This window comes from Myotis daubentonii, chromosome 7 (assembly GCF_963259705.1).
Source record: "Myotis daubentonii chromosome 7, mMyoDau2.1, whole genome shotgun sequence".
Lineage (NCBI taxonomy): Eukaryota > Metazoa > Chordata > Mammalia > Chiroptera > Vespertilionidae > Myotis > Myotis daubentonii.
Window position 1 is genome coordinate 77,218,487 of NC_081846.1, and position 26,501 is coordinate 77,244,987.

At 42.1% G+C, this 26,501-nt stretch overlaps 1 protein-coding gene across 17 annotated transcripts in view; it reads right to left on the reverse strand.

Moving 5' to 3' along the window:
- Nucleotides 1–4,070: 4,070 nt before the first annotated feature.
- R3HDM1 (R3H domain containing 1) overlaps nt 4,071–26,501 on the reverse strand; it is a 185,841-nt gene continuing 163,410 nt past the window's right edge. For 13 of the 17 annotated variants that reach the window (XM_059704578.1, XM_059704579.1, XM_059704585.1 and 10 more), the window contains 6 exons: nt 23,413–23,516; nt 20,993–21,165; nt 12,515–12,659; nt 6,654–6,736; nt 6,139–6,223; nt 4,071–5,386 (listed from right to left, as the gene is read on the reverse strand). In XM_059704578.1, the coding sequence (XP_059560561.1) occupies nt 5,025–5,386; nt 6,139–6,223; nt 6,654–6,736; nt 12,515–12,659; nt 20,993–21,165; nt 23,413–23,516 (952 nt within the window). In that variant the 3' untranslated portion in view covers nt 4,071–5,024. Of the gene's footprint in view, nt 5,387–6,138; nt 6,224–6,653; nt 6,737–12,514; nt 12,660–17,596; nt 17,802–20,992; nt 21,166–23,412; nt 23,517–26,501 lie in introns of those variants that run through there. The other 4 variants (XM_059704588.1, XM_059704587.1, XM_059704591.1 and 1 more) reach the window with 4 other exon arrangements.

Sequence of the window (26,501 nt, forward strand, 5' to 3'; positions counted from 1 at the left end):
GGCTCAGTTGGTTGAGCATTGTCCTGTGCACTGAAAGGTTGCCAGTTCAATTCCCGGTCAGGGGACATACCTGGGTTGCGGGTTCAATACCCAGTCGGGGCACATATGGAGGGCAACTGGTTTCATGAATAACAGCCTTCAGTTTCCAGGAAACCGCCTCACCCAGTTTCCAGTGGACCACCTACACCTGGCCCCTCCTGCACTTGTGCTGACCGGTTACTCTGAGTGACCCTTACAAGAGACATAAATATCCCACTCCCCTACTCTGCCTCGCTGATGCCGTTTTGATCTCAGCCCGTTGTTTTGATCTTGTCAGCCTGGGATCAAAAGACCTTGCAGATAACGGAGAGGAAATCGCCCAAAATATTGTTACAGTCCAGGACCAGAGAGGTTCACTAGCAGCAGTTACTCTCCAACATCGAAGAGGACTTGACCTCCTCACAGCTTAGGAAGGTGCCTATTCCTCTTCCTCTCTAGGGGGAGGACCAGTCTGGCATAGTAAGGGAGGGGCCAAGAAACTAGCTGACAGGGCCTCAAAGTCCGACCACAACTTTGAGAACCCTGGGGCACCTGGCCGCAGAATCTTAACTGGAGCTCCTGGTGTCTACCTGTGGCTGGACCCTTCATAATGCTCTTCCTTGCACTCACCTTTGGTCCCGTGCATCCTAAGAGCCCTTTCCTCCTTCCTCCAAAAAAACTGCATTCAGGCAATTACCCAGAAATCCATAGGGTAAGTGATGCTATTCAAGACCTACACTGGGTATCATCCCCTCCCTCAATCACCGACTAATTAGGGATGTCTCTACACCCCACCTAAGCACGAAGAAGTTACAGAAGAACGAGATAGGCCTCCCTCATCAATCCCAGTTTGCAGGAACCCCAGCTTATGAAGAAAAAAGAGAGAAAGAGGCAGAGGGAGAGAGAGAGAGAGAGAGAGAGAGAGAGAGAGAGAGAGAGAGAGAGAGACGAGAGAGAGAGAGAGAGAGAGAGAGAGAGAGAGAGAGAGAGAGAGAGAGAGGAATGTTTGGCACATTCTTGTGCTCCATTATGCCCACTTGGGGGTTTGGCTCCTCCCAGCCATTTTCCTGTTATTCTCATTATAGGTTTCACAATTAACGGCCTTTAGTGTCCAGTAAACCACCTCACCCAGTTTCCAGTGTACCACCTACACCTGGCTCCCACTTGCATCTGATCTGACTGGTTACTCTGACTGACCTTTAGAAGAGACATAAAATCCTGCTCCCTCACTGATGCCATTTTGGTCTCAGCCCTTCTGCTCATAGATGTAACAATAAATTTATAATTCTTTACCACTTTTGGCCTTGTGCATTCCTCCTTTGGTGACCCTATCAATAACCACCAATCAGTCTGTTTCCAAAAGTTTGCTTTTTTTTAAGATTCTACATGAGTGAGATCAATCAGATCATACCATATTTGTCTTTCTTAGACTTAATTTACTTATCAGCATAATGTCCTCAAGGTTCATTCATGTTGTCTTCAATGGCAGAATTTCCTTGTCTTTTTAAAAATATATATTTTTATTGATTATGGAGAGAAAGGGAGAGGGAGAGAGAGATAGAAACATCAATGATGAGAATCATCAATTGGCTGCCTCCCACATGCCCCCCACTGGGGATCAAGCCCGAGACCTGGGCATGTGCACTTGATTGGAATCGAACCTGGGACCCTTTAGTTCGCAGGCCAATGCTCTGTCCACTGAGCAAAACCAGCCAGGGCTCCTTGTCTTTTTAATGGCTGAATAAGAAAAGGCCTCTTAAAACCTGATGTTGGAGTCCCAGAATGTAATTTCTGATGCATTCTATTGTTTTTTTTTTTAAAAAAGGTATAGGGCCAATTCACAGCAGAAGAAATAAATTACACTTCTGTTAGGTCTGATCAAATAATTGAATCAATACCCCTCATCCTGGGAACTGACCTTCAGACAACTTCACAAACGACATTCCCTTTCTCGTAGACCACATTCCACTTGCCAAGACCATTATCCTTCCCCTCAGGACTTTCCCAGGATCCGGACACGCCCAGAGAATTCCCTGCTGAAAAAGCCCGCCTAGAGTCCTTTAAAACCTCTGACTCCCCATCCCTGGCTGCTGGTGCCATTTTGGGGCTCAGCCCCTCTGGTATCCAGATGACCTAATAAATTTTTATTCCTTACCACTTTGGCCTTGTGTGTTCCTCCCTCCGTGACCCTAACAGTTGCCAGGGGTGGCGGGATAGGGTGGGGAGCAGGGGCGTAGGGAGGGGTAATGGGTGAAGGTAATCAGAGTACAAACCTCCAGTTATAAGTTCTGAGGACCCAGTGTACAGCATGGTGAGTACAAATAAGCCCAGGCCATGCTGTTAGAGGGAAAAGCCATGTGGACCTGTTAATGGCGAATGGCACTAGAGGTTAGACCTTGGTCCTTGAGTTTGGCTAAGAAAATAATTTAAAGCCAAGGAACTCAAATACAAGCGAAATTTATTTAGAAAGTCACAGAGGTAGCCTGGCCATTGTGGCTCAGTGATTGAGTGTCAACCTATGAACCAAGAAGTCACGGTTCGATTCCCAATCGGGGCACATGCCTGGGTTGCAGACTTGATCCCCAGTGTGGGGCATGAAGGAGGCAGCTGATCAATGATTCTCTCTCACCATTGATGTTTCTCTCTCTCTCACTCTGAAATCAACAACAAAAAAGGTCACAGGTGGGGGCATTGGAAACTAAAGAGAAAATAAACAAATGGGACTACATCTGTGCTGGTCTGATAACACCTGCTCCTCCTGAGCGCCCCCACTCTGGGCTGCAAGCGAACCAGGCTCCAGGCAAGTTGTATATGGCAGACCCTCCCAGCTTTTGTGTTTCCCAGCACTTTGCTTGGCTAACAAGTAGGGAAGGCTTTTTTTTTTTTTTAATACATTTTTTATTGATTTTTTTACAGAGAGGAAGGGAGAGAGATAGAGAGCCAGAAACATCGATGAGAGAGAAACATCGATCAGCTGCCTCCCGCACATCTCCCACTGGGGATATGCCTGCAACCCAGGCACACGCCCCTGACCCGAATCGAACCCGGGACCCTTCAGTCTGCAGGCTGACGCTCTATCCACTGAGCCAAACCGGTTTTGGCAAGGGAAGGCTTTTGATACAGCATTTGAGCTAATCTGGACAATCAGATGATCAATATATTGGCTAAGAACACAAATTCTTTAACCAAACAATATTCTATTTTTAGTTATATAAGTACTAGAGGCCTGGTGCATGAATTCAAGCACGGGTGGAGTCCCTTGCTCAGTCCCGATTGGGGCCAGCCGGCTGGGGGGAGGGACTGAGGGAGGTTGGCTGGCCGTGGGAGAGCACTGACCACCAGGGGGCAGCTCCTGCATTGAGCATCTGCTCCCTCCCTAGTGGTCAGTGTGTCATAGTGACCTGTTGACCAGTCGCTTAGGCTTTTATATATATATAGATGTTCATACTCAAATTGTCTACAATTGATTGGCATTTTTTATAAATATATTTAATCTTCACCCGAGGATATTTTTCCCCCATTGTTTCTTAGAGCGGAAGGGAGGGTTGGAGAAGGGTTGGAGAAGGAAGGAGAGAGAGAAACATCGATTGGTATGCACTGGAATGGGGTCAGGGATCTGAACCTGCAATTGGGGTATATGACCTTGACTGGGAATCAAACGTGTGACCCTTCAGTGCACGAGCTGGCGCTCCAACCACTGAGCAACACGGGCAAGGTATCGGTATTACATTTATGAGAGAATGAGGTGACATGAATTGTACCCACTAAAATCACTGCCACAGGGAAAGTGATGCTTTGTAAAACGTTTTGTAAGATGAGGGGTTTACTACACAATGCAATATACAGATGATGTATTATAGAATTGTGCCCCTGAACCCAACCTATAATTTTAGTAATCAAGGTCACCCCAATAAATTCAAAATAAATGATTAAATAAATAAGGAAAAAAAGCAAAAATGAAGGGTTTACTGTCTTTCATCTTTAAGTCTGAAATTAAAATCTGCAGGACAGATTTAAAAAAGGTGATTTTAATTTACAAAAGACAAAGTGAGTCTACATTTGTAAACATTTATTCTCTTGAACTGAAAAAGGCTTGCATCAGCACACATTGTACAGCCTTTCAAATTACACAGAATTGAAAAAAAAGGTTCCTTGTAATTAGTGCAATGAATCTTTGATGTCCAGTGATCTGCTGCAAACAATGAAAACAAACTTTAAACTGCTTAAGAAGTTTCCAGCACTCATCAAATGCATTTCTGTAAGTGACAAAAAATCCACGAGGAGGGGAATGCAAATAAGTGGCATTTAGTTATTGGAAGGACTTGAAAAGTATTTTCCAGCCTAGAATGATTCCTATTCCCCTTTGAGTCTAAGTGGTTTGATTGAGAGGCCTTAAGAACATAATTTACTTCACACTTAATGGTCATACTACCTAAATGAATAAGGAAAGAACCCACTGAGGGAATTCTGTGTTTTCTGGAAATTGTTTCTGTGTTTAGATACAGGGGAAGAGTAATCTGCTTGTGGGCTCTCCTTAGTCACCCTTCAGCCCCTCAAAAGGACAGCAAATGGTTCTGACTTGGTTATTCTATTCCTGTATTCTTTTCCCCCAAATTCTATGTTGGATCACACCGTGCTGGCTGCAAAAAAGAAATACAGGTTGCAACTAATTGTAATAATTTTGAAGAATAATTTGCTGTACAACAGAGCTTTGGATCTGATACAAGAATTCAGAAATATAAAACAAAATAACTATAAAAGTCAGGAGACATTTGAACAGCATTTCCTCAGAAAAAGCTGTATGACTCCGATGTGGATTCCTAGTCACTGGGGTGCAGTGTGGATCTCCCTGCTTTGCTGGAACACCGGCCTGTCTTCAAAAGCTGTTTCACCCTGACCACACCCCCTAGGAGTCTCTATCATGTTAACAGGAGCTCTGAATACCAAGCCAATTAAAGATGGGAGAGCACAGGGGAATCATAAAGGCCCAGGGTCCAAGGTGACTGTTACTGAGAACTTGCCCTTTCCAAAATGTGAAAGTCATAGTGCTTCTTGCTTGTTCTCAGCTTAAATTTGTTAACTGAGTTAATTTGTTTCTTCAATGCATTCTGTGCAGCTGAGATGGAGGGGAATGTGGCTAGGACGGTGTACGTGGAGGCCAAGTCAATGGGTTTAGAGCGTTCAGAATTGATAGTGCTGTCCCCGCTGCCACAGCAGAGCGGGTGACGACGCAGCTGGGACTGGGACTGGGGGTCCCGCAGCCACCGGATCTTGGCGCCAATTTTAAAGAGTTCCCCAAAGAGCTTCTCGGCTTCCATGCGAGTTATTCCATCTGGTAGTTCAGTAATTTCCAAGACTTTCCCAACAACTAGAAGGGAAAAGGTGTAGGATTAACAATCCCTGTTACTGAAGAGAGGCAAAATTTACTCTAACCCCAATATGACATAGAAAATGAACAGAATTTTCTAAAACCATTCAAATCCACAAAAGTATAATTGTTATGATAATCTTTCAATCATTCCTAAGTACCCCCTGGCAAGGAGTACAGAGCTAACAGTGCCAACTACCCATTTCAGTCTTCACTGACAGCTGCACACACACAACACAGCATTGCACAGTGGCTCCTCCCAATGAGGTGTGTGCTTCTGGGCAGCTCCCTGCACCTCACGTTCCCAGTGTAAAAGGAAGATAGCAACACTTGCCCTACGCACCCAATGAAGCTGAGTAGAAAGTTCAGGTACATACTTGACAGCACTTTGCCACAGAAGGTGACATATTTGTTCATTCACACTGCCTCCGTATGGATGTAAGGGCTACTTCCTTTCTCAAATAATAGAGGCAAAGAGCTCATTCTACCTGTACTTGTCACACACATCGTTTCCCTTTGGTCCCTTCATCCCTCCTAAACCCAACCTGTACCTTACTATGCTCTCCAACTTGAGATGAAATAGCACTGAAAGAGCATATTCAAGCACCCTATATTATGGACGGCATAATTCCCTAAGACCTTTCAGGACTCCAGGGAGAGGAAAACCCATTTCTGTGCTGGGGTACAGTTTTAAAGACTGGCGACGTGGTCAACAGTTTGTAGAAGCACATCCAGCCGTCTCAGGGACACACCTGCTTCTCCCGCACCAAGGTCAGTGGATGCAGCTTTCTTAGCTTGTTTCCTTCCTCGGTTTCCATGCCTGTTGCCAGACTGACCCTGAAAACCCACCAACAGATGAGAAATAAGGTTAACAATGCTGACAAATATGTTTGTGATGTTTAAACACTTAATACCTAACCATACTCAGTCTGGGTTTTGTATTTCAGCAGAAAAATTCAACCCCAGGCCTCTTGAATTCCACCTTTGTGGCAGTGGCCCCCCGTCCCTCACTATGACCAGTCACTTTCTGGGCTTTCCTGAGCAGCATGCCCTGCACCCAGCCCATCCGGGATACTGCCCAGCCAAGCAGCACGACTGTCCCCTGGCTCTGCCCTCGATGAGGCAGTGACAACACTAAGAAATCCACGGCTGAGGCAGAGAGCTCTCCCTGTGCAGTGCCAATAGGAAGGCCCAGGCCCGCACTCAGCCACAGACGTATGATGGTCTGCCAACAACGCCTACAAGATCTGACGGCCGGCACTCTCACCTGTTGGGGTGGCAAGTGTCCATGCAGAACAGTAGGAGGGTTGTACTGCAGTGGTTGGCCAAGTAATGGATACCTGGCATCTCCTGAAAGTCAACAGAAACATTTTTATATTTTTCTCTACTCAGTTATAATATACTTCCTAGAGTTTTCTAAATTGTCTCAGTTCAGTAGGTACTGACATCGTTTTAAAAGTTCTAAATATCCTTTAAAAAGTTGGTGTAAACTTCTCAAAGGACTAAGAACTAATAAAAGTGGTTATGAAGGAGGGTAAGTGGTGGGAACTGGGGTGACAGGATAGGATGAAGAGAAACTTCTCTATATACCTTAACATTCCATATGAAATCCACCAAAATGACTATAAATACCTCCTCCAACCACTTGAGATGCTAAAATCCACATTTTCTCTAATGATTAACAATGACTATAACTTACATTTCAGAAGGAAAAGACCCTAAAAAAAACATTAAGCTCCCTAGTTCCCCAAATTCACAACTACTATAAATATTTGCATGCATGTATTTACATATATGCATACAAACATTTTTAGAGTCTTAACCAATAGGAGTATTTACACTATAAGCTCTCTTTAAAGTTTGTATTTTTAATTTTCACTTGCTTAGAAAGAGTGGCACAGTTCTTTACGGTATTCATGAGCAAGTATCCTCTTCCTGAATCAACGAGTGTGGGCTAGTCAGGAGAGAGACCCTCCAATTATTGTGGTTCACTCAAGAATGCCTGAAGTATCACATGGAAAGGGCTTAATAAATGCTGACTGCAAAAACCTTGTCCTGGAGAAGAATGCTTTCATTTGCTATATTCTCTTCTTATTTTAACCACAAATCCCCACATTTAGCACACTCCATGTTTGGAAGAGGGTGATAGGCAGGTGCTGGAAAGCCTCTTCAGGAAATGATGCATCCCCTTTCTTGACAGTTTCATAGCAGAGAGAAGCAGGTGTGAACTCCCTATCCCTCTATGGGCTCTTTTCTGATGTTGCTTGGGCAGCTCTCTGGCAGAACACACCCATGACATACTTGCTCCTTCCCAAGCACTAGCTGAAGGGCAGGTATGACATAGAGGCTTAGCACTGAGACAACATGCACATGTGAATTGTGAAGATGCATAAAAAACAGCTGTAAAGAAGTCAGAGTTAAGTTTAGGCCCATGGAGCAGTATTCTTTTCAAATATGGAGATGAGGTTGTAGTCGGCAGTAACCAAAGATTCATCCTTATAGACCGTGCTCTGTGCTCCTCTTGGGGCCGTGGTTGGCAAACTGCGGCTCGTGAGCCACATGCGGCTCTTTGGCCCATTGAGTGTGGCTCTTCCTAAGCCTTAGGAGTACCCTAATTAAATTAATAACAATGTACCTACCTATATAGTTTAAGTTAAAAAAAAATTTGGCTCTCAAAAGAAATTTCAATCGTTGTACTGTGGATATTTGGCTCTGTTGACTAATGAGTTTGCCGACCACTGTCTTGGGGCATTCATACTAGACGAGGCATCTCAATATTACTATATTGCCATATAGTTTCAACCCACATGCTATTTCAATTTCTTCTTTTATTTATTTTTAATTGTTTGAAGTAATACATATGTCTTTTTCCCCCATTGACCTCTCCCCAGCACTCCCACCCCCCAACACATACCCTCACCCCCTACTGTCTGTGTCTATTGGTTATGCTTACTTGCCGGAAGCCAATTCCAACATGCCATAATTGCAAGAGTTTCATCAAAAGGTTGATGGAACTTGGGGACTCACCAAGGGCTGAGTCACATATGTTGTCACCTATTGGGAATGGCTGATGGCATTTCCCCAAACCTGAAAAGGGATGATTGTTTGCTGCCAGGCAGCTCAGGGCATCTTAATCTACATGTTATTGCCTCCTACTGGCCAAACACCTGAACAGCCTAGGCTAATTCCCCCAATCTGACAATGGACGCTGTATATGAAACCCTGACCCTTTGAAGTGTATATTTCCACCTCGCCTCAGGACAATTTGTGTTAATAAAAAGCATGGGGTCCCGAGACGAGGAGATCTTAGTTCCTTTTAGCTAAGCTCCTCTGACCCCCATATGCCTTTCAAAATTATGCTTTGTCTCTGGACTCTTAAAGTTATACACGGCCCCTTTTCCAGATTGCTGAACCCTTCGTAATGCCGGAACAAGAACCCCGGCACTTACTAGTATATGCATGCATACAAGTCCTTTGGTTGATCTCTTACTCCCTCCTCCCAGCCTTCCCTCATAGGTTGGACAGTCTGTTCCATGCTTCTACGTCTCTGGTTCTATTTTTTGTTCATCAGTTTGTTGTTCATTATATTCCACAAATGAGTGAGATCATGTGATATTTATCTTTCTTCAACTGGCTTATTTCTTTTATTTTTTATAAGAGAAAGCTTCTTTAGAAAGTCACAGAAGTGGAAGAAGTCAGCTGTAGAAGAAATGGGCTCAGGAAACCAAGTTACAGAGGCAGAGAAGGGCCCTTGGAGCTTGGGAAAAAGGTAAGGGTAACGTGCCCGGGGGAAGAAGAGCGGGAGGGGAAAGTGTGAGTGTGCTCTTGGGAGGGAGAACTGCCTCACTTTATAACATGCTTTATTTTTCTGGGTTAAAGTAATTGGCTTTGTAGAAAATTTGGAAATAGAGTATTGTTTACAAAGGAGAAAATAAAAAGCACCTTAGTAATTCCATCATTTCTAACATTTTGGTGTGTACCTTTCCAGTCTTTGTTCTACATGTGTATGCTCACACATGTGTATATGTTATTTTATAATTCTTTTAAAAAAATGGAGACATAATTACTATGCTGCTCTAAAAAGGAAGGAACTTTTACCATTTGCAACGGCATGGATGGAACTGGAGAGCATTATGCTAAGTGAAATAAGCCAGTCAATGAAGGAAAAATGCCACATGATCTCACTCATTCATGGATAATAGAGACCATTATAAACTTTTGAACAATAATAGATACAGAGGCAGAGCTGCCTCTAACGGATTGTCAAACTGCAGCGGGAAGGCTGGGGAGGGTTGGGGGGCAGGAGGTAGGGGGGTAAGAGATCAACTAAAGGACTTGTATGCATGCATATAAGCATAACCAATGGACATAAGACACTGGGGGATAGGGGAGGCTAGGGGACTGTCTACGGCGGGGGGATAAAATGGATACATATGTAATACCCTTTGTAATACTTTAAGCAATAAAAAAAAAAAATAAAAAAAAAATAAATAATCTCCCCCCCCCCCCAAAAAAAATGGAGACATAATTAACACAAACCAAAATGCACATCTTTAGTGTTAGGTTTGAAGACTTCTAACAACTTTAAGAGTCCATGTAATCATGCCCCAGAAAAGATAACAACCATTTCCATTTCCTAAAAAGTTCCCTCAAGCTCGTTTCCAGTCAACTCCATATCCCATCCATACCATAATCTGATTTCTAACATCGGTTTAGTTCACCTTTAGTTGGAGTTCATATAATTGGAATCATATAGTATGTCTTCTTTTGTGTGTCTGGTTTGTTTTTTGCTTATGTAACTCTGAGCTTCGTCCATGTTGTTGCATGTCAGTAGTTTGCTTTGTTCATTTTCATTGCTGAGCAGGATTCCGTTGCAAGGATAGGTGACAACTTGTTTATCCAGTCTCCACTATTGGATATTTGGGTCTGTCCAGTTTGGGCTATTATAGGTTGTTATAAATGTTCTTGGACAAGTCCTCATAAACACGTTTCCACATCTCTTGGGTAAATACCTAGTAGGGCAACTGCTATATTGTAAGACACTATTAAATCTTTTCTCAAAGTGCTTTTACCATATTACACTCCCACACCAATGTGAGAATCTTAGTTGTTCTGTATCTTCACCAACAGTCGGTGTTGGTAGTTTTTTTTTTATTATAGCCATTCTAGTGGGGGCAAAATAGTATTTCACTCAGATTTTAATATTTCTTTCCCTAATGAATAATGATGCTGAGCATCTTTTCCAGGTCTTCTTTTTTGAAATGTCCATGGAACGTATTTTTAAAAATCACCCACGTTTTAATGATTTCCCCTTTAAATGATTCTTTAAAACATGATTTTTAGAAAACTGCATAGTATTCCTTATATATGGATATACTATAATCTAATTCTTACTAAAGGACATTTATGTTGTTCTGAAAAGATGTTTTGCTATAGAATAAACTCTTCTGTACACAAATCATTGTTTGCAATGATTGCGTGCATTTATCCTTATAGTAAATTCCAGAAAATAAAACCAATCGTTTCCATATTATTTTATAACTAGAGGCCCGGTGCACAAAAATTTGTGCACTCGAGGCGGTTCCTCAGCCCGGCCTGTGCCCTCTCGCAGTTTGGGAACTCTCGGGGGATGACCACCTGCTGGCTTAGGCCCGCTCCCCGGGGGATTGGGCCTAAGCTGGCAGTCAGACATCCTTCTGTCAGCCCGGGAGCCCTCGGGGGATGTCCATTTGCCAGTGGGGAGCAGGCCTACGCTGCAGTTGGATATCCTGAGCACTGCTGAGGAGGCGGGAGAGGCTCCCACCACCACCACTGTATTGGTAGCCATCAGCCTGGCTTGTGGCTGAGCAGAGCAACCCCTGTGGGAGCACACTGACCACCAGGGGGCAGCTCCTGCATTGAGCATCTGGCCCCTGGTGGTCAGTGTGTATCATAGTGACGAGTCATTCCCAGTCTTTCTGCTGTTAGGGTCAGTTTGCATATTACCCTTTTACTATATAGGATAGAGGCCTGGTGCACGGGTGGGGGCCGGCTGGTTTGCCCTGAAGGGTGTCCAGGATCAGGGTGGGGGTCCCGCTGGAGTGCCTGGCCAGCCTGGGTGAGGGGCTGATAACTGTTTTCAGGCTGGCCACACCCCCTTTAGAGTTGGGGGTCCCCACTGGGGTGCCTGGCCAGTCTGGGTGAGGGGCTGGGGGCCATTTTCAGGCTGGTCAATCGCCCCGGGCGATGGAAGCTCCCAGCCTCTCCTTTTTTTTTATTCTGGGATTTATTTACCTTCTATAATTGAAACTTTGTAGCCTGGAGTGGAACTCAGAACGGGCCAGGGTGGGAGGGAGGGAAGCTTGGCTTCCTCCATCACCAGGGGCAACCAAGGCTCTAGCTCCATGGCCACAGCCGGCTGAAAGCAGGTATCTGGGGTTTATTTACCTTCTATAATTGAAACTTTGTTGCTTTGAGTGGAGCTCAGAGCTGGGGCCGTGGCAGGTGGAAGCTTGGCTTCCTCCATCATTGGGGCAACCAAGCCTCCTGCTTGCTCCAGCTCCGTGGCTGCTGGCCGCCATCTTGGCTGGGTTAATTTGCATATAGTCGCTCTGATTGGCTGGTGGGCGTGGCTTACGGTGTAGTGAAGGCACGGTCAATTTGCATGTTTGTCTTTTATTAGTGTAGATCATTGCTTTTGGGTGTATTTCTCCAATCAGACTGAGAATTGATGAGGATGAAGACTTCATCTTATTCATTTTTGTACACCAGGGGGATAGCAAGTTCTCAATAAATGTTTAATAAATTTTTGAATAAACTCTTGAGATATATTATATTATAGTAATTATATTATAGAAATTAGAAATATAAAACAATTATAGAACATTTTTTATGGAGGAATGGAGTCTAAGGATAATAAGTTAACACCATTTTAATCCTGTCATGTAAGTAATTACTAAATTAGTAATTAATTATTAATTAGTAATGAAATATTAAAGTCAGAAGAGTATATGGTAATAAATACGCCTGGTGAAGGTGGAAATGTAGTCCTGTGGAAAACTGGAAGGTAGCAATACCATGATAAATCACAGATATTATGATTGATATTTTAAAATTCTTGAGGCTGTGATTTGTTGCGTGCACACATACCTTGCCCAGGGATAAAAGGTCTAGAGAATGGGGGGATGATGGAAAGTGGTGGTCCAGAAGAACGAACAGTTTTCAGGGTGGATAGCTGAGCTGGTGCTGGCGATGGAGCTGGTGAGATAATGGGACTACTGAGTTGAGGGCTGTGCTGTAATTACATCAAGAAAATGGAACAGCACTTTAGTCAGGCTTTTTTCAAGTTTCCTTTGGACAAAAACTTTTATTCTTTTTGATTATAAATATAATACTACAATAATATATACTTGTTATTACAAAAATTAAAACATTATGGAAATTTATAATTTCCAACTCCCGAAGATAAGCACTGGTAACAGATTGTTTCTATGCATATGTATCCACACAGCCATGTTTTACAAAAATGAAAATAGACTGTACACCCTATTTTTGAATCTTTCTTTTGTACCTAGATGATAATATTGTAGATACTTCTTGATGAGAGAATATTTACATCAACCTCATTCTTTTTTTCACATTAACTGTTTTAACATTTCATTTTAAAACAATTCACCCCTGAAGAACAGTTGCAAAAATAGTACAATTCTCAGATTTTCCAAAGGTTAATATTCTATTATACTGGATTTATCATTTTTTTCTGAGCTTTTTGAGATCAATTGCTTACAACACCCCCTATCTTGAAATACCTTGTCTATTTCCTAAAAACACAAAAGTGCCACTAATTGTCACACTAATGTACTTCATAGAAAAAAAAAAATTGAACTAGTCCAGAATCCAAACTAGAATGGAGTGAAGTGTTGCATTTAGTTGCCATGTCTCTTTGATCTTCTTAAATCTGGAACAGAGCCCCAGTTTTATTTCTCTTTCATGGACTCTGACATTTCTGAAGGTCATTCTGAAGATCAGTTATTTTGTGAAATGTTCCTCAATTTTGGTTTGCCTGCTGTTTTCTTTTTTTTTGTTTTGTTTTCTTTTTTTAAAATATTTTTTATTGATTTCAGAGAGGAAGGGAGAGGGAGAGAGAGCTAGAAACATCAATGATGAGAGAGAACCACTGATCGGCTGCCTCCACTGGGGAACAAGCCTGCAACCGGAGCACACGCCCTTGACCGGAATTGAACCTGGGACCCTTCAGTCTGCAGGTTGAGGCTCTATCCACTAATGACTGCTGTTTTCTTATCAAAATGTTCACAATAGCCCTAACCAGTTTGGCTCAGTGGATAGAGCGTCAGCCTGCGGACTGAAAGGTCCCAGGTTTGATTGCAGGCAGTCAAGGGCATGTACCTTGGTTGTGGACACATCCCCAGTAGGGGGTGTGCAGGAGGCAGCTGATCCATGTTTCTCTCTCATCGATGTTTCTAACTCTCTATCCCTCTACCTTCCTCTCTATAAAAAAAAATCAATAAAATAAAAAAATGTTCACAATAACCCTGGCTAGATAGCTCAGTTGGTTAGAGCATCATCCCAATGTGCTAAGGTTGGGGTTTAGATCCCTGATCAGGGCACACAAGAATCGACCTACGAATGCATAAATATGTGGAACAACAAATCAATGTTCTCTTTCTCCTTTCCTCCCCGCCTCTCAAGTCAATTAAAAAGAAAAAAGTTCATGATATACATTTGGTGAGGGAATACCAGAGAAGTGATATTGTGTCCTTCTCAGTGCATCATATGAGAAGGAACATGCTGTCCATATGTCGTAACAGTACTGGTGATGTTTTTATTTCAACAGCTTGGTGAAGGTGGTGACTGATAGGTTTCTCCACTGTCAAATTACTATTTTTTTCCTTTCTAGTTATAAATGTATCTTGTGGGGAGATCATATCTCTGAACAGAGATTATTTTACTTCTCTTTCCCATTTGAATGTCTTTTATTTCTTTTTCTTGTCTAATTGCTCTGGATAGGACTTACAGTATGATGCTGCTTGAGAGAAGACACTTTGTATGATATCTACCTTTTAAAATTTATTGAACCCGGCCGGCATGGCTCAGTGCATCTCTCTCAGCACTGATCTTTCTCTCTCTCTTCCTCTGAAATCAATAAAATATTTTAAAAAATCTATTGAGACTTACTAGGTGGCTTAACATATGGTCTATCCTAGAAAATGTCCATGTCACCTAAGAGAATGTATATGGTGCTGCTATCCAGTAGTGTTCTCCATATGTCTGTTAGAACTAGTTGGTTTATTGTTCTTTATTTCCTTACTTATCTTCTGTCTGGTTATTCTAACCATTATTGAGAGTGGAGTATTAGAGTCTCCAAATATTATTGTAGAATTGTCTATTTCCCCTTTAAATGTGTAGGTTTTTGCTTCATGCATTTTGCTTGTCTATTATTAGATGCATGCTTATATTTGTTATATCTTATTGCTGACTTGAAACTTTTATTAGTATACTAGAGGCCTGGTGCACAAAAATTTGTGCACTCGGGGGGGAAAAGGAGGGGGTCCCTCAGCCCGGCCTGTGCCCTCTCGCAGTCTGGGACCCCTTGGGAGATAACGACCTGCTAGCTTAGGCCTGCTCCCGGGTGGCAGAGGGCAGGCCCAGTCCCTAGGTGCAGCCCCTGGTTGGGCTCAGAGCAGGGCCGATTGGGGAGTTGGTGCACCGCCACCTGTCATGCACGGAGCAGGGCGGATCGGGAGGTTGCGATGCCACCCTCAGTCACGCTCAGGGTAGGGCCGATTGGGGGTTGGGGCACCGCCCCATGTCACACTCAAGGCAGGGTCGATGGGGAGGTTGTGGCGCCACCCCCTGTCACGCACAGAGCAGGACCAATCCGGGGATTGGGGAGCTCCCCCCTGTCACGCACAGAGTAGGGCCGATAGGGGAGTTGGGGCACTGCCCCCTGTCACACACAGAGCAGGGTGGATCAGGGGGTTGGGGCGCCGCCCTCTATCACCCACAGAGCAGGGCCGATCAGGGGGTTGGGGCGCCGCCACTGTCACACTCAGGGCAGGGCTGATGGGGAGGTTATGGCTCTACCCCATCACACACAGAGCAGGGCCCGTGGGGGGTGGGGGGGTTGGGGCGCCGCCCTCTATCACCCACAGAGCAGGGCCGATCAGGGGGTTGGGGCACCGCCACTGTCACACTCAGGGCAGGGCCGATGGGGAGGTTATGGCTCTACCCCGTCACACACAGAGCAGGGCCCGTGGGGTGGGGGGGTTGGGGCGCCGCACCCTGTCACACACAGAGCTGCAGGGTGATCAGGGGGTTGGGGAGCTCCCCCTCATCAGGCACAGAGGAGGGCCGATCAGGGGGTTGGGGCGCCTTCCCCTGTCGTGAACAGAGCAAGGCCGATAGGGAGGTTGTGGCCCCGCCCCCTGTCACACACAGAGCCGCAGGGCGATCAGGGGGTTTGGGTGCTGCCCTCTGTCACACTGATCCCGGTGCTGGGAGGCATATTACCCTTTTACTATATAGAATAGAGGCCTGGTGCATGGGTGGGGGCCAGCTGGTTTGCCCTGAAGGGTGTCCTGGATCAGGGTGGGGGTCCCCACTGGGGTGCCTGGCGAGCCTGGGTGAGGGGATGATGGCTGTTTGCAGCTGGTCACACACCCTTCAGGGTGGGGGTCCCCACCGGGGTGCCTGGCCAGTCTGGGTGAGGGGCTGAGGGCTGTTTTCAGGCTGGCACTAAAGCTCCCAACTGCTCCTTTTTTTTTTTTTTTTTAAATTTTTTTTTATTCTGGGCCAGCTTTAGCTCTGAGGCTTGGCTCCAGCTCTGAGGCCTCAGCTGCTGAAAACAGGTATCTGGTTTGTTTCGGTTCTATAATCAAAACTCTGTATCAACTCCAGCTCTGAGATCCCAGCTCTCTGAAAGCTGGTTTCTGGGGTTTTGTTTAGCTTCTATATTTGTTACAATGTTTTTTAAACTGCAAGCTCAGAGGTCGGCAAGGCAGGTGGGGAATGCTGCAGTCCTCCGTCACTGAAGCAAGCAAGCCTCATGTTCAGTTTAAGCTGCCTGGCTGCCGGCCGCCATCTTGGCTGGCAGTTAATTTGCTTATCGCCCTGATTAGCCAATGGGAAGGGCAGCGGTCGTATGCCAATTACCATGTTCCTCTTTTATTAGATAGGATAATGTCCTTTGTATCTTGCAAACACTTTTGATCTACTATTATTTTTTTGCTACTATTTTTCTAAATGACTTAAAGTTCTTTTTTGTTCCTCATTTCCTGCACTACTACTGACTTCTTTTGTGATTACTTGACTTTTTTGTAGTCAAATGTTTAAATTCCTTTCTCATTTCTTTTTGTATATATTCCATATATTTTTTTTCTTTATGATTACCTTGGGGATCACACTTAATATCCTCTTTTGGCCCTAGCTGGTTTCAGCTCAGTGGCTAGACTGTCAGTTTGTGGACTGAAGGGTCCCGGGTTCAATTCCGGTCAAGGGCACATGCCCAGGTTGTGGGCTCGATCTCCAGCAGGGGGTGTGCAGGAGGCAGCCAATCAATGATTCTCTCTCATCATTGATGTTTCTCTCTCTTCCTCCCTCCCTCTCTGAAATCAACATACATATATTAAAATAAAACAAAAAAAATCCTCTTTTGGTTGATGGTGTTATAAAATTACATTTTATACACTATATGCTCCCAAACAACCCAATAATACTTTTTTTTTTTTTTAAACTCACCTGAAGACATGCTTAGAGGGAAGGAGAGAGGGAGAGAAGCATTGATTGGTTACCTTCTGTACACTAATTCTTTTAAGTGCATTAGTCTCTTAAATAATGTAGGAAACAAAATGAGGAGTTACAAACCAAAGTTACAAAAATACTACCTTTTAGATAACTTTAAAAAATCGAGTCTCTTAAATCATGTACAAAGCAAAAAGTAGACTTACAAACCACTAGTATCACATTATTAGCTTTTATAATTGCCCATGAATTTAACTGAGAGCTCTATTTCTTCAATATGCCTTTGTGTTGCTGCCTAATGTCCTTTCATTTCACTCTGCAGGACCCCTTTGCAAATTTCATGCAGGGTAGGGCTCAGCTTTTGTTTATCTGGAATTCTGAATTTTCCCCTTACTTTTGAAGGAAAGTTTTGCCAGGTGAAGTATCTTTTTTTTTTTTAAATATATTTTTATTGATTTAGAGAGGAAGGAAGAGGGACAGAGAGAAACATCAATGGTGAAAGAGAATCATTGATTGGCCACCTCCTGCATGCCCCCTACTGGGGATAGAGCCTGTAACCTGGGCTCAAACTGTGACCTCCTGGTTCATAGGTTGACGCTCAACTGCTGGGCCAGATGAAGGATCTTGATTGGCAGTTTTTCTTCTTTTTGCTAATCCTCATCAAGCATATTTGTTTCTATTGATTTTTTTAGAGACAGTGGGAGGGAAGGAGAGAGGGAGAGTGAGGGAGGGAGAAAGAGAAATATCTATGTGAGAGAGACATATCAATTGCTTCCTGTATGTGCCCTAACTGGGGCTGGGGGTTGAACCTGCAATGCAGGTACGTGCCCTTGAGTGGGAATTGAACCCAAGACCCTTTGGTGCACAGGCTGATATGCTAACCGAGAAACACTGGCAAGGGCCAGTTCCTTTATTTAGCATTTTGAATATACTGACCTGCTGCCGCTAGCCTCCAAAGATTCTGATGAGAAATCTGATTATCTTTTTGAGGCTCCCTTTATATGATGAGTCATTTCTCTCTTGCTGCTTTTAATATTCTGTTTGTCTTCGAAAAGATTTATTATGTGTCTCAGTATAAGTCTCTTTGAGTTCATCTTAGAGTCTGTGGAGTTGCTTAACAATTATATTCATAGTTTTTTTAAAAATCAAATTTTAGAAGTTTTAAGCCATTATTGCCACAAATATCCTCTGACCCTTTCTCTCTTCTCCTGGATGCCCACAATATGTATGTTGGTCCATTTGATGTTGTCACACAGGTCCCTTAGGCTGTTTACTTTTCTTCATTTTTTTTTCCCTGTCTGTTCCTCTGACTTGGTATTTTCCACTGTACTATTTTCAAGTACACTGATTCTTCCTTCTGCCGGCTCAAATCTGCCACTGAATTCTTCTAGTGAATTTTTTCATTTCAATTACGGGATTTTCAACTCCAGAATTTACTTTTGGTTTCTTTCTAGGTTTGCTGTCTTTATTGATATTTCCATTTTGTTCATACATTTCCTTTCTCCAAATCACCCTTTAGTTCTTCAAGCACCCTTCAGACAGCTGTTTTTAAGCCTCTGTCTAGGTCCTAGACCAGGGGCCCTCAAACTTTTTAAACAGGGGGCCAGTTCACTGTCCCTCAGACCGTTGGAGGGCCGGACTATAGTTTAAAGAAAAACTATGAACAAATTCCTATGCACACTGCAAATATCTTATTTTGAAGTAAGAAAACAAAACAGGAACAAATACAATACTTGTATTTGCATGTGGCCCGTGGGCCGTAGTTTGAGGACCCCTGTCCTAGACTCTAGGAGATCTGCCATCAGATCATTTTCAGGGACAGTTTCTGTTGATGTATTTTTTTTCCTCTGAATGAGCCATAATTTCTTGTTTTTTTGTATGTCTTGTGGGTTTTTTTGTTTGTTTAAAAGTAGATATTTGACTCTGATAATGTGGTAAGAATGGAAATCAGATTCTCCCATTTTCTCAGGGTTTGCTGGGATTCTTTTTGTTATTGTTTTTGTTTATTGATTGTTGCCAGCTGTTTCAGTGCCAAGGTCAGCCTGATAGCTAATTTTACGGTCTTCCCAGGGTTTTATGGAGCCAATGTGGAATATCAAGACTATTTCCAGTTTTTCAATGTTACAATAGGGAAGAAAAAAATATCCGTGTACACATATTTTTGTATGCTTATTCCACAATTTTTACTGGACAAAATTTTAAGAAGTGAATTTGTGGACCAAAGGCTATGTACCTACACCACAATTTGGAAAAATGTCTCCAAAAAGAGTTGTAGTAATTTACAGTACCACCAAGAGTGTACAAGAGTGTGTAACTTCCTATCTCTGCTGACAGTGCAAATTAGTAATCTTTCTAAATTTTCCCAATTATATAAAAAATAACTTTACATTTCATCTGTTTAATGGCCTTTGGCTGTAGTTTGTGAGATAGCCTATAAATGATCTTTGACTTTTTATTCTGCTATGATTTTTTCATGTGCATTGTACATATTTTTTGTATAATCTTTAAAAAATATCTTTCAAAACCTTTTAATGTGGTAAACTTTCAAATATATAGAGGTGTAGATAGATGAGTATAACAAACTTCCATTTCTCCATCATCCAACTTTGTGCTTTCTCCTGCTGTTTTTTCCCTAAAGTATTTAAAGCAAGTCTCAGATATCACAGCATTGCACTTGAAAATATTTTAGTGTATAAATATTTCTAAGAGATAAAACTATTTAAAAAATAACACCATTAATCATACTAAAAATTAAAATGTTTAAATACTCGCTTTTTGTCCAAAAACATCTTTTGACTGTATCAATATCTAAGAAAGATCCATATGTTGCATCTGATTATTATATCTTTTGAGTCTCTTTTAATCTATAGCAGACTCAGCCTTCATTTCAAAATGCCTCTTATCTGTTAAAAAAATATGGGGCCAATTTGTCTAGTAAAATAAGGGCATGATATCATATAAGTTGTTTTTTTTTTTTCTTCCTGGATTTTCTGTAAATTATTAGCTCAACTTAGAGGCTTGATTAGATTCAGGTTCAAGTTTTTTTTTTTTTTTTTTTTTTTTTTTTTTTTAATAAGAGCACATCATGGGATAATGTATATTTCCTCTACACCATATCAGGAGGCAAGTAAGTTTGGTTGACCCACTTTTAGTGATGCTATGAATGATCAGTTACTTCAAGTGTCGTCTGCCTCATCTATCCATTTTAAAGTTTCCCATAGCCTTTTCCTAAAGTTTCTGGCATTTGCTGATTATTTTTTCTTTTTAATATGTTTTTATTGATTTTAGAGAGAGATGAAGGGAGAGAAAGTGAGAGAGAGAGAGAAAGAAAGATCGATTGGCTGCCTCCTGCATGCGCCCTGACCAAGGCCTAAGCCCACTACTTGGGCATGTGCCTTGACTGTGAACTGAATTGGTAACCTTGTGGTACATGGGAAGATGCTCAACCAACTGAGCCACACTGGCCTGATGGTTTTTTCTTCATCCATTATTTTAATAGGATTCCATAATGGTGATTTTAAATTCTACCACTGCTTTTACATTTATTAATTGTATTTCTCCTATGATGAACAGCATTCCCTCATCAACTTTCTGGTTACACTAAAATGCAGTTTATATGAAAAAGTAGGATAACGGCATAATTCTTTTTCTTTATCAAATTTTAGATCTAATTTATCTTCTGATTAAAAATTTTTTTGAATATGCAAAAGTTGGGAAATAATATTTAAATGTTGAAAAAATGTTCTGGATATAAGAAGTATTCAAACTTCTTTACTAATCTGTTTGAGGTTTCAAATTCAGTATTAAGGTTTTTAGGTCAATCTTCTGTGACTAAAATATTGAAAGTATTAAAATTAAGCATCTTACCTGAACAATATTGTCTACATTGCTAAATTCCACACACTTCTGTCCTCTCTGGTGATCACAGTAATATTTGTTTTGTTTCCACTGCGGGGGTGAGTGGGCACGAGACTGTGGATTGTTTGGTACATTAAGCTGCATCATCACCATTCCTCCACTAGGTGGTGGAGGTGGCACAGCTGAAAATCAGAATTAGGATACTACATTAGCAAACAGCATCTTCAAAGACCAAGATAATAGCAATAATTTTACATTTCTGAACAAAATTTTACTATAATATATGTAACATAGATTTAAACCCTAATGTTTCTTGCAAAAAGTGTTGTTTAAAATGGCATTAAAGTGGACTCTGTAGACCTAAAATATCTCACTTATCCTGAAACCAACAAGTCTATAGTTATTCAGAAAAGTCCAATTATCTATTCCAGAAACTAGTGAAGAGTAGCACAATTGAGATATGATATATAAAAGTGCTTAATTAAAAAAAACTGAATTAATTGCCCGGCTGGGGTGTGGCTCAATGGCTGAGCATCGACCCAGGAACCAAAGGTCACAGGTTCCATTCCTGGTCAGGGCACATGCCCGGGTTGTGGGCTCAATCCCCAGTGAGGGGCGTGCAGGAGGCAGCTGACCAATGATGTTTCTCTCTCATCAATGTTTCTATCTCTCTGTTCCTCTTCCTTCCCCTCTCTCTAAAACTCAATAAAGCACTAAAAAAATAAAAAATAAATTTTAAAACAGGCATTTTTATAAATACAAAGAAAACTGGGAAAAAATAACCTACAGAAACTTTGACATACAGTAGAAAAGTTATTTTCTAGTAAATCGATTTCATGCAGTATAAAAGTTTGGGACTGGAATTAATTAACAAAGCACAATTTTAGTACCCTGAAATGTCCTATGACTCCAGGAAAATTTAAGTTCTTTTATTATGTTTTCCCATCTGAAAAAGGAGGCTAGAAAGACCTCCTTGGCTGGCTTTAAAGAGCTGTGATGATTACATATATGTCATATATGTCAAAACACCTTGCTAAATGTACTGTAGAGATAAAAGGACTATTAATTATAGCTATTTCTTATCGGATTTATTTCTTTTGTGTACCAGTACTGCAGCATTGCTGGTATTAGGCACATAATCTGCCTGCCACTCACCATTTCAGTGTAAGGTAAGGGAGGATCCTGTGTCCTAGAAGGGCCATAGTTTGCACTGCAGTAACCATGGTAGTTCCAGTTCCCTGGAAATAGAACCAACCTGACCTGGCTAGGCAAACCACAGAAGGGCTGACTGCTTAAGGACATCTCAAAGTTATCCTCAGCTATAGCAGCCTATGTAGATGCAGCCACTATTGGTCATTTATTTAATAATCTTTCTTGTTTCTCATAGACTACATGTTAATAAATCCTTACAATAAATAAGATGTTATGATAAAGTATTGTTTAAAACGCTGGGGAAGTCTTTGTAGAAGAGGTAATTTTTGAGTAAAAATTTAAGGATGAGCAGGATTTTGGCAAACAGAGGATGGTGGATAGACACTCTCTAGGAAGAGGGAAGAATAGGCACAAAAGTACCTTTGGCATAAAAAAGCATAGAGTATTCTGGAAACAAAGTTCTGCATAAATTGAGCATGTAAGTATAAATAGGAGGCAAACTTGCTAGAGTTTAGATAGAGAATTTATGCAAATTTTTTATTCAGAGAAATGGCATGAAGAGACTTCTGTTTCAGGATAATAATTACAATAATTTTTGAACTGTCTGTATATGTGCTTGAGGAAGAGAAAAGCTGGGTGTAGGGGAAAAATGAAATAAGCAAAAGCACCTGATTACTGCAAATAAAACATGAAAAGAATTGACCAAAAGCAGCAGCAGTGGGGAAGGAAAGACAGTAACAGATCTGTGGAAATCATGAACATGAAAAGGGAGAACAGAGAGAGATAATTATGACTTTGAGCTTTGCTTTAGTTTATAGATAGGTAAGGAGAAATAGTAAATCTGAAGTCCCTTTGACACATCTGGGTTGGAATGTTCAGTAGATAACTGGCTATATGGTTGTGTCTCAGCAGAAATACGATTAGGGAAGTGTTGGCAAAAAGCAGTAGTTGAAGCCTAGGAGGTGTTGGATTACTTAGGAAGACCTTGAGGAGGAGCCAGGGTGCGCCTAGGAGAGGATCCTAGAGAACATCATTATCCGAGAGGCAAGGAAGGAAGAGCCCGAGGAGAAGAACAGGACAGCAGTGTGCTAATGGCAGCAGGAGGAAGGAAGTAGACTGAGCCTGCCAACTCCGATTTCACGTGGTGCCTTAAATATCTTAGGTATACCTCAGCACGTAGCAAGCTGAAACCTTTTTCAAGAAGTGCCTAAGAAACTTAATTTAATTTTTCCTCAAGTGAAAAACCATCATCCTTTTGTTCAATTATCTGTTCATACCTGCACACTGGTGGCTTTGAAGCTGCTGGGAATTACAGGGTGAAGTAGTTCGAGGAAACTGTACTTGTTCTGATCCTGGATGTTGTAAGTAACCTACTGATGAGCTAAGGAGGAAAAAAAGTAAAACAAACACAGAAGCACAGCATATTGAGACGGAGATGACTGTAAGGGTGCTTGGAACAAACAGTCCTACAAATTTATTAAATGAAATTATTCTTCAAATTGATTAGCAGTAAAAGTCAAATGCAACTCTTTTCTCTGTGAGTTATAATTATCTTTTTTTGGGGGGGTGAGGGCATGTGCCGGGGGGTAGGGGAGGCTGGGGGAAGGTCAATGGGGAAAAAAAGGAGACATATGTACTACTATTTGTAATACTTTAAACAATAAAATAATTAAAAAAATTATCTTTTGGATAATTATCTTTTAGATAATTATCATGTTTATTGCAATAATACCAATTTTTGAAACTAGGAAAAAAACAACTAATTCCACTACTCTTATTCCTTTACAAATTATTCTAAATATACCTTTTGTATTGTTCTAATAATTACTTAAAAATAACTAACTTCATAAAATAAAAAGGTAATTTATTTGGATTTCAGTAAGCTGTATTTTAGAAAATAGAATAGGTAGTTTGACAATGACCAGACTCAGAAAAAATATTATATTGTTTAAAAATGTACTATCTGAGAATAAAGCAAACAATAGAACATGATTCTGACATACTCTAACCTAAATACTAACAAAAACAAAAAAGGTGGTTAGCATAAAACCATTAAGTTATTGCCATATTTGTCAACAATAAGTCTTTTAGAGTCTAATATGCAATTTCTCATAGTAAGTCTTCAGTTTTCTTTTTATAGTAAATTCAGGAAGAAAGTTTCAAATCAAAGAGAGGTACTATTAATTCTTTCTGAGAATTCTCAAGGAGTCAGAAATCTTAATCCTATCCTTCCTATATAATAAAGAGGTAATATGCAAATTGCCCATCACTCCAACACACAAGATGGCCACCCCCATATGGACACAAGATGGCCTGCAGGGGAGGGCAGTTGGGGGCGACCAGGCCAGCAGGGGAGGGCAGTTAGGGGCGACCAGCTGGCAGGGGAGGGAAGTTAGGGGTGACCGGGCCAGCAGGGGAGCAGTTAGGTGTCGATCAGGCTGGCAGGGGAGCGGTTAGGGGGTGATCAGACTGGCAGGCAGAAGCGGTTAGGGGCAATCAGGCAGGCAGGCAGGTGAGCGGTTAGGAGCGAGTGGTCCTGGATTGTGAGAGGGATGTCCCATATTAGAGAGGGTGCAGGTTGGGTTAAGAGACGCCCCCACCTCCCGTGCACAAATTTCATGCACCAGGTCTCTAGTTGTAATATAAACCCTATTATTTACCACTCTTTTTTCATCATTTAAATAAACTTTCTTTACATAGTATTATTTCTGAACCTAGCTTTAACAGCTTTTTAATTTACATTTCATGTAATGCATTAAAATTACTACATTAGATCCAACTACTGAATTATAGGTAATACAGGGAGACATATTAAAAAACAGCATGATGACAAAATTAGGAAAATCCAGACTTTGGGACACTCTACAAATGTGTAAAAACACAAGCAATATGTATGGGGCAGTTGGAAATATCTATTAACTGGGTATTTGATATAATTAAGAAATTGTTAAAATTTTAAAGATGTGAAAAATATTATAATTATGTGGGTTTTAAAAAACCTTCAGTAGCCTAGGCCGGAGGGCTCAGTTGGTTAGAGCATCATCCCAATACACCAAGGTTGGGGCTTTGATCTGAGTCAGGGTACATACAAGAATCAACCAATGAATGCATGAATAAATGGAAAAACAAAGTTTTGCTTCTCTCTCTTTGCTCCCCATATCTAAAAACAATAAATAAATATTTTAAAAAACCACACGTTTTAGGGATATTTATACTGAAATACTCACGAATCAAATAATATGAAATCTGGATTTTTTTCAAAAGAATATAGGAGGAAGATGAAATAGAAGTTTATATGAAAAGAGATTAATCATTAGTAAATAACTGTAGAAGCTAAGTGACGAGTACATAGAAGATGAGTACACTCTCATCCTATCTAATAATAGACAAACACGGTAATTAACCATACCTCCGACATGCTTCCCAATGGCTAATCAGGGCGATATGCAAATTAACTGCCAACCAAGATGGCGGCCAGCAGCCAGGCAGCTGAAGCGAACAGGAGGCTTGCTTGCTCCAGTGATGAAGGAAGCCAAGGTTCCCCGCCTGCCGCTGCCAGCCTCTGAGCTGCACTCTAAGAAACAATGTTGCAATTATAGAAGCTAAACAAACCCCAGAAACCTGCTTTCAGCCAGCCGAGCCTCAGAGCTAAAGCCAGCTCTCAGTTCCAGTGACAGCCATAGAAGGAAAATAAATCTCAGAATAAAAAAAAAAAGAAAAAAAGGAGAGGTTGGGAGCTTCAGTCACCCACCAGGCTGATAACAGCCCCCAGCCCCTCACCCAGACTGGCCAGGCACCCCAGTGGGGACCCCCACCCTGAAGGGGGTGAGACCAGCTGCAAACAGCCATCATCCCCTCATCCAGGCTGGCCAGGCAGCCAAGCGGGACCCCACCCTGATCCAGGACACACTTCAGGGCAAACCAGCCGGCCCCCACCCGTGCACCAGGCTTCTATCCTATATAGTAAAAGGGTAATATGCAAACTGATCCTAACAGCAGAAAGGGTGGGAATGACTGGTCACTATGACACACACTGACCACCAGGGGGCAGACGCTCGATGCAGGAGCTGCCCTCTGGTGGTCAGGGCGCTCTCACATGGGAGGAGCTCTGCTCAGCCACAAGCCAGGCTGATGCTACCAGTACAGCGGTGGTGGTGGGAGCCTCTCCTGCCTCCTCAGCAGTGCTAAGGATGTCCGACTGCAATTTAGGCCTGCTCCCCACTGGCAAGTGGACATCCCCCGAGGGCTGCCGGGCTGCCAGAAGGATATCTGACTGCCAGCTTAGGCCCAATCCCCCCGGGGAGCGGGCCTAAGCCAGCAGGTGGTCATCCCCTGAGGGGTCCCAGACTGTGAGAGGGCACAGGCT